The sequence below is a fragment of the Capricornis sumatraensis genome, chromosome 23 (assembly GCF_032405125.1).
Source record: "Capricornis sumatraensis isolate serow.1 chromosome 23, serow.2, whole genome shotgun sequence".
Taxonomy (NCBI): domain Eukaryota; kingdom Metazoa; phylum Chordata; class Mammalia; order Artiodactyla; family Bovidae; genus Capricornis; species Capricornis sumatraensis.
In genome coordinates, this window is record NC_091091.1 from 16,662,569 (window position 1) to 16,675,199 (window position 12,631).

The 12,631-nt window shown below is 42.9% G+C and overlaps 1 protein-coding gene across 2 annotated transcripts in view; it reads left to right on the forward strand.

Moving 5' to 3' along the window:
• Positions 1-9,597: 9,597 nt before the first annotated feature.
• Positions 9,598-12,631, forward strand: part of LOC138070530 (cytochrome P450 2C18-like) — a 33,150-nt gene continuing 30,116 nt past the window's right edge. For both annotated transcript variants that reach the window (XM_068961786.1, XM_068961787.1), the window contains exon 1: positions 9,598-9,874. In XM_068961786.1, coding sequence (XP_068817887.1) covers positions 9,707-9,874 — 168 coding nt within the window. In that variant the 5' untranslated portion in view covers positions 9,598-9,706. The remainder of the gene's footprint in view (positions 9,875-12,631) is intronic.

Here is a 12,631-nt window from a genome sequence, read left to right on the forward strand (position 1 = left end):
CCCACAGAGATAGTGCTAACTCAAAGACTCTGTTGAGGTACTTTATCAACAGAGGAACTTTCCCTCTATTCCAGTTTTTCCGCAGGGTTTTTCCATAATGAATGGGAAATTATTTTCTTCCAAATTTCCCCAAACCTATTGAGATGAATTTTTTGTTTTGTCTTTTTTTACTTAGTTAACAAAAGTGAACTTAAATTTTGTATTTTTTAAGGTGAACTTGCATTCCTGTTGATAAACACCTCTTGGTCATTATGCTTGTTGCTGAATCAATATATTTAAGACAACATGAGCACGACAGTGATTGGTGTGTGATTATATTTCTGAGTGATGTCTTTGCTGGGTTTGGTGCCAGGATAATAATCGGTTTCCACAAGACATCAGGAAATTTTCTTCCTTCATCTTCAATTTGACAGAATTCATGAAGAAGCCAACTGAACTCAAAACTAACTTCGTGGGGTCAGTTTTGATTATAAAATCAATTTCTCTGACCAATGTGACTTTTTTGATTTTTCTGTTCGATCCCGTGTCATGTGTATGAAGTTTGATACTCCGGGCATACTGGGGCCTGTCCTCAGATGAAGAGTTCCATATTCTCAAGCACTCCCTTCTAGGGTCTCTTTGATCTAGGTGTCTCTCTAAATGCATTCTGAAACTGTTTTCTTATGAAAAAACTGCCCAGCCTGAATCATTGTTATCCATGAGAAGGTAAGATGGATTAGCTAGTTCACCTTTACAAAAGAGTGCAGTTCTCCCATCGCATCACTGAATGGACATAAAAGGGCCCCTCTTGCTCAACAGCACCACCACTGTTGTTCCCATTACTCATGCTGTTCCCACGAGTAATGGGAACAAATTGGGGCAGCAGGCTGATCCCTATTCAAAGGCTCTACTCATGTTGGAAACTGCCCAGGATCATGTAGGCAGTTTCCAGTGTTGGACTCAGGTACTGATGGGAACTTGAGACTCGGTGGTGGTCGGATAGTGTGGAGTTCTCCAGCCCCGTGACCTGGCTGACACCAAGGATCTGTGACACAGCTCCCCTGAATACACCGACAGCTGCTCTGCCTTGAGTGTCTGCACTTCTGGACCAGACTGAGGATCGGTGCAGCCTGCTATTGTTTGCAGTTCAGGACTAGCCTGAGCATGAGACTCCAGACACTCTGCCAAAACAGTCGAGCCTGTGGTTGTGCTCTCTGCTTCCACACCTGCCGGGGTCCAGCCCCGGTGGATCCAGGGAATTCGAAGGGTGGACGGCATTGGCGTGAAAAGACTTGTTTATTTATTAATATAAGATTAGATTAAGAAACAATAGTGTAGTAGGAGAAATAAGTGGAGGAAAAGGGCTGAATAGCTTGGATTACACGGAAGACCAATAAAATTCCAGACAAGGAATTTGCACCATCTACGTTGGGCCACCAGCGCTCGCTTGAATATCTAAGGGTGCCTCGCCTTAGGCTCCCTTTCGCGCGGGTCTTAACAGCCAGGACAAGTAAGCAGACTTGGCGGGCCTCGGCACCCCATGTGGAAATTCAGCCTGAAATTAGGGTAAAGAGCAGAGGGAGGGAAAAGGAGAGAGAGAGACACGGGGAGAGCCAGATTCCCAAGAAACCAGGCCGAGAGACTAGTCCGAGAAACTGGTCCAATCCTTTATTGTTCAGAAGACCTTTTATACTTTTGATAAAACATGGAGATCAATGGCTAACACAAAATTATGTAGCGTTCGCATCCCAGACTCTTTCTGTATATCATTTTGTATACAAAAGGTCTCAGGTGATTTACATTATCTTCTGGCCAAGAGGCTTGTTAACAATTTTTGGCTCTCTTTCTTAATGAATGTTAATTTCGTTTCCCCTGAAGTGTTTTTCTTTAATCTGCATCTCCTTAAAGCATTAAAGTTACATCTCTATAGAACAAAGGCACAGTGGGTTATAACAAAGAAGGTACTTAACTCAAAGATCTAATGTTGCTAATACCAGGTCTACTACTTGTTTTTCTGTATACCAACTATATCTAAAAATAAAGGATATGAAAATTTGGCAGCAAGCATTGACTCAACAAATGAAACTTTTAATCAGTCCTATTCTAAAGATTTTGACTCCTGGGAAGCCCCTACATTCCTAGGATGTTTTAAGCTTCCTGTGCCTCCTGCGGTCAGGAGGCCTCAAACAATCACATGCGCAGCTGTACGAGTCCTGCAGGCAGGCTAGAAAGCCATCGGAGGGGTTTTTGGATTGAAACACTCTTTCAAATGCAGAAGACTAAAGCCCTGAATTGACTTTTTCCAGAGAATGTCAGAAGAGTGGAAAAGCAGAGCACAAAAACCGGCAGATTTTTCTTGGGGTACATGCTTAGGAATTTCCAGAGGGGCCCCTGAAGTCTGAGCACGCCTTGCGTATGTCAGCTTCCTTCCTCATGACCTTGTCACGGGCGGGATTCCTCACACTGGCTTCCGGCACACACCCTTCCACATGCCAGCCCTGGGGACACAGCTGAGCCTGCGTCAGCCCCCACTGCTGGGCAGAGCTGCCTCCAAAACCTCGTCCACCAGCACCAAGGCCCCCCAGACCAGCTCTGGGGGAAATATCCCACTGAGGACATCAGGACTTCATTGTGAGAGTGTGCGTGTGTGAGACTGTGTGTGTGAAAGAGTGTGTGTGTGTGTGAGAGAGAGTATATGCGTGTGTGTGTGCGCACATGTACTAAGTTGCTTTAGTCATGTCTGACTCTGTGCAACCCTTAGCCTGCCAGGCTCCTCTGTCCATGGGACTCTCTAGGCTGGAATACTGGAGTGGGTTGCCATGTGCTCCTCCAGGGGATCTTCCCATGCCTCTTGTCTCGTGCATGAGCAGGCAGGTTTTTACCACTAGCGTCATCTAGAAAGCAGTAAGTGAAGTCTAAAGACACTGTTTTGAAGAGGGAGTTATACTGGGATAAGTCCATCTTTCCCATGAAGAGCCTGAGGGTCCCAGTGGCCACCAGGACTCACTAGGATTAGGGCATAGGCCAGGAGTGACCACCGGAGGCTACCTCCCTCTTCACTGAACGTCTACAATCAGTGCAGCATCTTCCAGAGTGCCACACAGCCAGAGGGCACTGGACACAGAAGGGTCCAGTCCTATTGGACTTCCACTCCACAGGGAGCCCTGTTGCCCTCCCTACCTGATCACCACACACTAGCCATTTAAAGATCCAACAGTAATCCACTGAGACCACAAAGTAATTTTTAGCTCTTTCTTGTAACACTGGTGGATAGAAACATTAACAGAGAAGAGCATTATTTTAAAATTTCGAATGTCTTTGTGGATTGAACTGTACTGTTTAACAAAGAGATATCTCCTGCTTGTTGTCTCTAGATGTATGAAGTAATGTAATGTATAATGCAATGTAATATCTTATATTGAATCAATTCTGAAACATTAATATCAAGATGAAAGAAAGCAAAACCACTTGCCGAAAATGAGTTACGTATTTTAAAAATAAATACACACATAGTTCCACAATAGTTTGAGGAAAATAGGAAACTCAGCGACATAGAAGTCTTACTGGTACATTAGGATTTTTATGACAAGTGTCATGATGGAAGCCACAGGTAATACACTTCAAATTTCAGAATGGAGTTGTCCAGGGAAAAACGCCAGGACTTGATGGACAAAAAGGTGGACAAAGCCCCCTTGACGGGGTCTGGTTCACAGGGGCATATGTAGGCTTTCTGGACTGGTCAGGAACATCCTCTTGCCAGGAGCTCCCCGCTAGACTCACAGGAAACATGGGTTGGGGAACGGAGCTGCCGGGTGAGGTCAGCCTGGCACATGGCGAGGCTGGGGTCTGAGGAGAAGGAGGCATCACCCTTGCACGGGGGTTGGGAAACAAGTAGTCCTTTCCAAATTTCCTTAGGGCTCAACAGACGTCTGAGGAACCACTTCTAGAAGTTCAAGTTTCATCACAGGGCTTTTCTTTGTCTCAAGTCTTTAATCTCTTCTCTGTAGATGATGAAGTCTCATCCAGCTCCCTCTCAAATTCTCATGAGGTTTTGGTTCCACAGACAGAGTTCTGTGTGAAGAAGAAATGATTCCTGCCAGCGTTTTTTTTTTTTTTTTTTTTTGAGACATTTGTTTTTCGTAGGTCTTAAAAAAATTATTGATTTTGGCTGTGCTGGGTCTTTGCCACTGAACGGGCTTCTCTTTAGTTGTGGTGAGCAGGGGCCACTCTCTAGCTGCAGTGCCCAGGCTTCTCGTTGTAGGGGCTTCTCTTGTTGTGGGGCACAGGCTTTAGGGCACATGGTCTCAGTAGCTGTTGCTCCCGGGCTCTACAGAACAGGCTCAGTTGTGGTGCACAGGTTTAGTTGCTCCTCTGAATGTGGGATCTTCCTGGATCAGGGATCAAACTAGGGTCTCCTGCATTGGCAGGTGGATTCTTCACCACTGAGCCACCAGGAAAGCCCTTCTGTAGGCCCTTAGCTCATTATTCTCACCCTTTATCAGGTCATCTCCTTCAGAACTCCCCACTTGTTGCCACTAAGGACCATCTTCTACAACAGGTCAGTCTGAGATGCTCTTCTTGTTTCTGTTGACAAAGCTCAGTCACTTCATTTCCTCCCTCCGTAGGATGTTGATCAGCCCATTTGATTGAGGATATTTCAGTCTGGACAGTTTCATGTTGATCTGTCAGGTAGGCATTTTCATCTCTTTTTCGGCCGTGTGGGTGTAGGATGAATTATTCCTGCTGTTTTGAATATCTGAATATACATGTGACTTTGGAGCATCCTGCTGTGTCAACCTGGATCCTTCCAGGTGGGCAACATCCTCTCCATCCTCTGTCTCCAGGTTATCACTTACATCCACTTCCTCCAGGGAAGTGGTCAGGATTTTGATCCTGAGTCAGCATCATGCAGGGACATGCCTGGACTCTACACTCAGGCCCGAGAGCTCACAGTGGTGACCCAGTTGCCAAGAGTAGTTTTAATTGTGGTTTAGCCTCTTCCACTTTGTATGATGTTATTTGTTCCATCTCCCAGAGGCTGGATCTTTTGTTGTAGTTGCAGGAGCAGAATCAACTGTTCTCGGTCTGAATATTGAGGATTTTCCCCCTCTCCCCGTGTTTTACTACAATGCATATGATGTTCCTTATCGTAGAGTTAAAGGTATCCAGGTCCCGAGGGACTTCTGCACTCACATCCTCTTCCCTCACAGAAGGGAAACATCAAACATTTTGCTACAATCGCTCATGCTGAAGGGCTACTGGCAGATTCCTTGTCTCTCTGTAGAGAAAGTCAATCTTTGACCGCCTGGAAAATTCTGCCTAAAATGAAGTGAGCTGTGAACACCTGAGCTGTCATGGCGCACTCCACCATCTCCCAGTGACATCCAGGTACAGCGAGATTGTGTGTCTCACTGTTGGTGGGTTCTGCCAGAAAACTCTTTAGCATTTGCCACAGTTGCTACAATTACAACCCCCTGCCAGGATGTGGTTCCTCTAGGGTGGCTCCTGAAGCAGAGTCCCCTACAGCTGCTCCCATGGCCTGCTGGACCACTGCACACTGTGGGGATAACTGAGCTGGTTTCTGCCCAGTGTCACTCCTGGGACAGGTAACTGGTTCGGACCATGCCTACAGAGGGCTGATGAGCAGCATCACAGCAATAAAGAAAATGCACACGCCTTCCACCCCACCTCTGGCGTTTCCTTTCCTTGACTTAGACTGTTCCCTCTGCAGCCCCAGCAGGTCCATCCAACCCTCTGGGCCTGCTGTACTCTCAGCCTGGGAAGATCCTCCCCCCATTGCCAGTGTGGGGTCACACCCTTCCTTTAACAACTGCGTTCACTTGCCCGTGTGTTCAGTGCCCAGGGCAGGGCCTGACCAGGATGAAGAGCCCAGAGCTCTGGGCATGTTTGTGAGAGAAATACGTGAATAAGCATTTGAATGAATGGAGGGAGGAGACAGCCATCCTATGCCAACTCTGGAGATTCACACATCATGTTCTGCTGACTCCTCAAGCAGTTAAAACTGGTTGACATAGAACGGAGAGTGATGTAATTAAAAATCTTGAACAAATGCTATAACACATGGGCATCTGAGGTGGCACTAGTGTTAAAGTATCTACCTGCCAAAGCAGAAGATGCTTTGATCAAGAAGGGCTTGATCAAGGGCCGGGAAGATCCTCTGGATTAAGAAATGACACCACACTCCAGGATTCTTGCCTGGAGAATCCCATGGGTAGAGGAGTCTGGTGGGCTACAGTCCATGGGGCTGCAAAGCGTCAGACATGACTGAGCCCCATAACATTAATAAAAATTCACCATGTTGGACTATAAAAGATCCTCAACTTGAAAAAAGTTAAACAGCATAATGAAAATCATTTCCTATAATTTCACTTCAGGATAATTAAAAACAAAGTGTAAAGCAAAGAAAACAACTGCCTGGAAATTTCAGAACTCTCCTAAATAATCTTTTAGAATCTTTAAAATAAAACAATAATGCACATTACTTTAAAAATACTAACAATGGAGACACTAATGATATGTAGTAGAATAGACATTATTCAGCGAAGAAAATTCAAGGGCTCCCCTGGTGGTTAAGAATTTGCCTTCCAATGCAGGGGGCTCAGGTTCCATTTGTGGTGGGGGAACTAAGATTCCACAGGCTGCAGGAAAACTAAGCAGGCACACCACAAGTAGGGAAGCCTGCTGGCCACAATGAAGACTCAGCACAGCCAATTAACTAAAGGGCTTCCCTGGTGGCTCAGATGGTAAAGCAACTGCCTGCAATGCAGGAGACCTGAGCACCACAAGCAGAGAAGCTCACCTACCACAACAAAGACCCAGCATAACCAAAATAAAAGCAAAACAGAATAAACAAAAAAAGAAAATCCATACCATTTATTACTTAACACTTAGTACAAGCCTGTCACAAGGAAACAAGCAATAATGTAGCTTAAAAAAGTTAGAAACGGAAAAGGAAATACAAAGAAAGCACAGCAGTAAAGAAGTTTTAGCATAATGGGCTTTAGCGCTCTGAAAATCAGAACACTTGATACAAAAATATAAGAGCTGCTTGCTGCTACTAAGTCGCTTCAGTCATGTCCGACTCTGTGCGACCCCATAGACGGCACCCCACCAGGCTCCCCCGTCCCTGGGATTCTCCGGGCAAGAACACTGGAGTGGGTTGCCCTTTCCTTCTCCAATGCATGAAAGTGAAAAGTGAAAGTGAAGTTGCTCAGTCGTTCCCAACTCTAGTGACCCCATGGACTGCAGCCCACCAGGCTCCTCCATCCATGGGATTTTCCAGGCAAGAGTACTGGAGTGGGGTTCCATTGCCTTCTCCTAAGAGCTGCTTACAGAGTGACTATTTTCATTTTCTCTGAGGATGCCCAATGAACTCCACGGACTCTTGTTGAAGCTTCCCTCAAAAACAGCTTAAAATCCTATTGGAAAGTACATGCGCCTATACTAGTGGACATAATAAAAGAAACAGACTCACAGATAGAACAGACTGCGGTTACCAGTGAGGAAAGGGAAGGGAGGGAGTGGCAATATGAGGGTGTGGGGAAGAGGCACAAACTACGATGTATCAAATAAGCTACAAGGACGTGTTGTACAACCCAGGGGATATAGCCAATTTTTATAACTATAAATGAAGTATAGCCTTGAAAAGTTGCACATCACTATGTAGTACATCAACCGCACTTCAATAAAAAAACAAATATGATGATCTTATGAATGTCTTTGTGCACCCATTACTGTTAGTGAAGTAGTAATGCACAAGATTCCAGTCACATGTAGCTTCATGACCACTAAATGTTATTTGAGATGGTTCTGGGCTATGAGCTGTTCAACGAAGTCTTTGTCTTCCATCTTCCACTGAATCCACATCTTTTGTTCTATCTAAAATCTCCCTTTCTTGCGGTGTGTGCTTCATTCCATCATGTCTGAAAATGACAGAACAAGGTAAGCAACCAAAGCTCCTGTACCTGGAGGTGACTGAGAGGTGCGGGAAGTCAAGTGTTCTCAAGGCTCGACCCCTCGGTTTTGTGAGACTGCCTTTCCTTAGTACCTGAGCAAGTTTCACCTTGGTAATGATGGAGAGGGGCAAATTCCTATCTTTTATGTCTTCTCTCGAGACACCAAGATCCTTTGATCTTTGCATCAAATAAGGAGCATCTATTTAGTGTAAGCTTGTTATTCTGTGAACACCCACTGGGGTATGCGTTCAGAGAAACTAATATTTAGGGGCTTTGGTTTTTCATTTTCCTAAAATTGTTCTTGAGGCAGCTGTGGTGTAAACCACGGTGTACCACAATGGGCATTAGAGGACTCTTAGTTCAAATACCAGTTCAGTTTAGTTCAGTCGCTCAGTCGTGTCTCACTCTTTGTGACCCCATGGATTGCAGCACGCCAGGCCTCCCTGTCCATCACCAACTCCTGGAGATTACTCAAACTCATGTCCATTGAATTGGTGATGCCCTCCAACCATCTCATTCTCTGTCATCCCCTTCTCCTCCTGCCCTCAATCTTTCCCAACATCAGGGTCTTTTCCAATGAGTCATTTCTTTGCATCAGGTATTAGAGTACCAAAGTACTGGAGTTTCAGCCTCAACATCAGTCCTTCCAACAAACATTCAGGACTGATTTCCTTTAGGATGGACTGGTTGGATCTCCTTGCAGTCCAAGGGACTCTCAAAACAACACCACAGTTCAAAAGCATCACATCTTCGGCGCTCAGCTTTCTTTATAGTTTAGCTCTCACATCCATACATGACTATAGGAAAAACCATAGCTTTGACTAGATGGACCTTTGTTGGCAAAGTGAGGTGTCTACTTTTTAATATGCTGTCTAGGTTGGTCATAGCTTTTCTTCCAAGCAGTAACTGTCTTTTAATTTCATGGCCTCAGTCACTATCTGCAGTGATTTTGGAGCCCAAGAAAATAAAGATTAAAAGATTAAAATTGGTTCAAATAACAGCTTTGTCATTTATTAGCTGTGGGACACTGGACACATCTCGTGTTCTCTATGAATAATTCCCCTTTCCCCATTTGAAAAAGAAAAATTAAAAATTTTTTCTTCTAGTGATATTTTTGAGGGGAGGAGGAGGATAATTTAATGGTAAAATGTGTAAAGCTACTTTTACCTAAGAACTTGATACATTTTTAGACCTTCAAGATGTAAGAGTTATATTACCTGGTTTATGTTTAAGAAGCTATAATGTTAGTATGGTACAGTAAAATATTTCAAAAGGCTTTCATTTTCAAGGACAAATATATTAGTATTTGATAAAGCATTAAAGGATAAGCATCTTGTAATGTACAACGTTTGCCCTCAAAGTCATAAGTTCTCAACTGGTTACTAATCAGAGAATCCAGACTGTTGAGCAACTTTTTGATTAAATCATTTATTAGTTCACTAGTCATCAACCTCCTGGTGTGTTTAAAGAAAACTCACCAGGTTGTTCCACCCCTGACTTGTTAAACTGGAATGCTCAGATGGGTCATTAAAAACAAACAAACAAACAAAAAAAAAACGGCAAGAGCAAAACAAACAGCACCATATTTTAATCTTTATCGCAGGGCTAAAGTCCTTTCAAAAGAGAGATTAAAGTAGACCTAACTGACTGTTCACTTTCTGAGTTAGAGGCCCAAGTTGAATTAGCAGGGACTGTTATAAAAGCTTTAGGTTTCAGGCTCACAGTCGTCTGAGTGAGACGAGAAGGCGCCAATGGATCTGGCTGTGGTCCTCGTGCTCTGCCTCTCCTGCCTGCTTCTCCTCTCACTCTGGAAACAGAGCTCTGGGAAAGGGAAGCTCCCGCCGGGCCCCACTCCTCTCCCGATTCTTGGAAATATCCTACAGCTAGATGTTAAGAACATTGGGAAATCCTTAAGCAATGTAAGTAGGTTTTATTTTCCTCCAGGGACTTGCAAAGGGTAAGTAAGTGAACATCTGGTTTAAAAAATATATATTAAAGTATATTACAATATTTTAAAATTACTAAAATATGTCATTTTAAAGCAAATACTCCTGTGGAATATTACTTTTTGTCTGTCATTGTCAAGAAGAGTGGAAAGCATTTCTTGAGTAGAGAAACATTTAGGTCTCTGTATAACTGAACCAAAATGATAATGTGGCAAAAGATTGAAGTATTGCTTTTCTTCTTTGTTTCACCACATTTGCTATGATTTTTGGCTGAAGATAAATGATAAGGGAAGTGTTTTGTGATTAGGGATGTCATTCAAGAAGTCATCACTTATATAAACTGCATGTTTTGTTCAGAATAACTATGACAATTTAACTTCAGTGAAGAAGTGAACTATGCCTGATGTTAAGGAAATAGCTTGGGATCAGGACAAGTATGAGTGAATGAAAGAAAAAAGTCATTATTCAGAGCCAGCTGGGTGGTAACAAAATCCTTTTGGATTCTGCACAAAGCTGCTGTCTGCAAGACATAAGGCCAGATGAAAGCAATTGTTCTTCCATGAGCTGCTTTGTGTCCTGGCACTGACTCTGTGATGCTTGCTTGCTTCCTGTCAGTAATAGCAGCGGATCTGAAACTGGGCTGGGCATTTGAATCACTGAGGGTGGCTTCTTAAAATGTAATTTCTAGTATTTATTACTGCTGAGTCAGAATTCCCATGGGATGAGCTTTACAAGTGATCTGGAAGCATTCAGTTGTACATTGGTTCTGAGGTAGGCATAGGGGTTACCGATAAATGGCTTAGGCACTAGAGGTTGACTAAGCCACGTTGAAATTTGGGTCTTCTCTTTAGTAAAAATTTCTCCAAAGAAAATATGCAGATGGCCATAGACATATGAAAAGATGTTCAAAATCACCATTAGAGAAATGCAAATCAAAACTACAGTGAGATATCATCTCACACTGGTCCAAATGGCCTAAATAATAAAACGTCTACAAATAACAAATGTTGGAGAGGATGTACAGAAAAGAGAACATTCCTACACTGTTGGTAGGAATGTAAACTAGTGCAGCCACTATGGAAAACAGTATGGAGGGTTCTCAGAAAGCTGAAAATAGAATAACCATATGATCCAGCAAATCACTCCTGGAGATACACCCAGAAAAACTATAGTTCAAAAAGATACATGCACCCCTATGTTCACAGAAGCACTATTCACAACAGCCCAAACATGGAAAAAACCTAAATGTCCATTGACAGAAGAATGGACGATATGCCACATATATACAATGGAACACTGCTCAGCCATAAAAGAGAGGAAATGAAGGCCATCTGCTACAGCAAAAGCAGAGACATTACTTTGCCAACTAAGGTCCGTCTATTCAAGGCTATGGCTTTTCCAGTAGTCATGTATGGATGTGAGAGTTGGACTGTGAAGAAGGCTGAGCGCCAAAGGATTGATGCTTTTGAACTGTGGTGTTGGAGAAGACTCTTGAGAGTCCCTTGGACTGCAAGGAGATCCAACCAGTCCATTCTGAAGGAGATCAGCCCTGGGATTTCTTTGGAAGAAATGATGGTAAAGCTGAAACTCCAGTACTTTAGCCACCTCATGCGAAGAGTTGACTCATTTGAAAAGACTTTGATGCTGGGAGGGATTGGGTGCAGGAGGAGAAGGGGACGACAGAGGATGAAATGGCTGGATGGCATCACCACCTTGATGGATGTGAGTTCTACGAGTTGGTGATGGACAGGGAGGCCTGGTGTGCTTCGATTCATGGGGTCGCAAAGAGTCGGACACAACTGAGTGACTGAACTGAACTGAACTACAGCAACATGGATGAGTCTAGAGATTATACTAAATAAAATAAGTCAGAAAGAGAAAGACAAATACCATATGATTTCACTTATATGTGGAATCTAAAATATGGCACAAACGAACCTATCTTTAAAACAGAAACAAGACTCACATAGACAGACTTGTTGCCAAGGGAGAGGGAGGGGGTAGGGGAGGGATGGACTGGGAGTTTAGGATTGGTAGATGCAAACTATTATACTTAGAATGGATATACAACAAGGTCCTACTGTGTAGTCCAAGGAACTACATCCTATCTCCTGGGATAATCCACAATATAAAAGAATATTTAAAAATTATATGTGTATAAAACTAAGTCACTCTGCTGTACAGCAAAGATTGGTACAACACGGTAAAGCAACTATACTTCAATTAAAAAAAGATATTTGGGTCTTCTATTAACTGTGAGACACCAGAAATAAATAGGAGAGTCTTTGAGCCTTAATCTTTTTATCTATAAAGCAAGGTAAATAAACCTAGCTCAGGGTATTGATATGATAATGAGTAATAATTTGAGTACCAATTGCTCAGGCCATGGCAAAATATGATGGTGATATATTTTGTCTTTTATAACATTTTAATGAAGTACAGTTGATTTACAATATTGCATTAGTTTCAGGTATACAGAAAACTAATGAATTATTTTTTTTTGCAGTTTATATTCCATTATACATTATTACAAAGTATTTTTAAATGAAAATAACAGTGGGCCTTTATTATTTTAAGAAAAACATCTGGACATACATACACATATTCCTAAAGGTTTTCATGGGGTTGGGACTGAGGTTTAGAACACACACATTTTACTGAAATTCCCTAGGTGGTTCTTAACATCAATTACATCATAAATTTAAGATAAATTGTATATTGTAGATATTA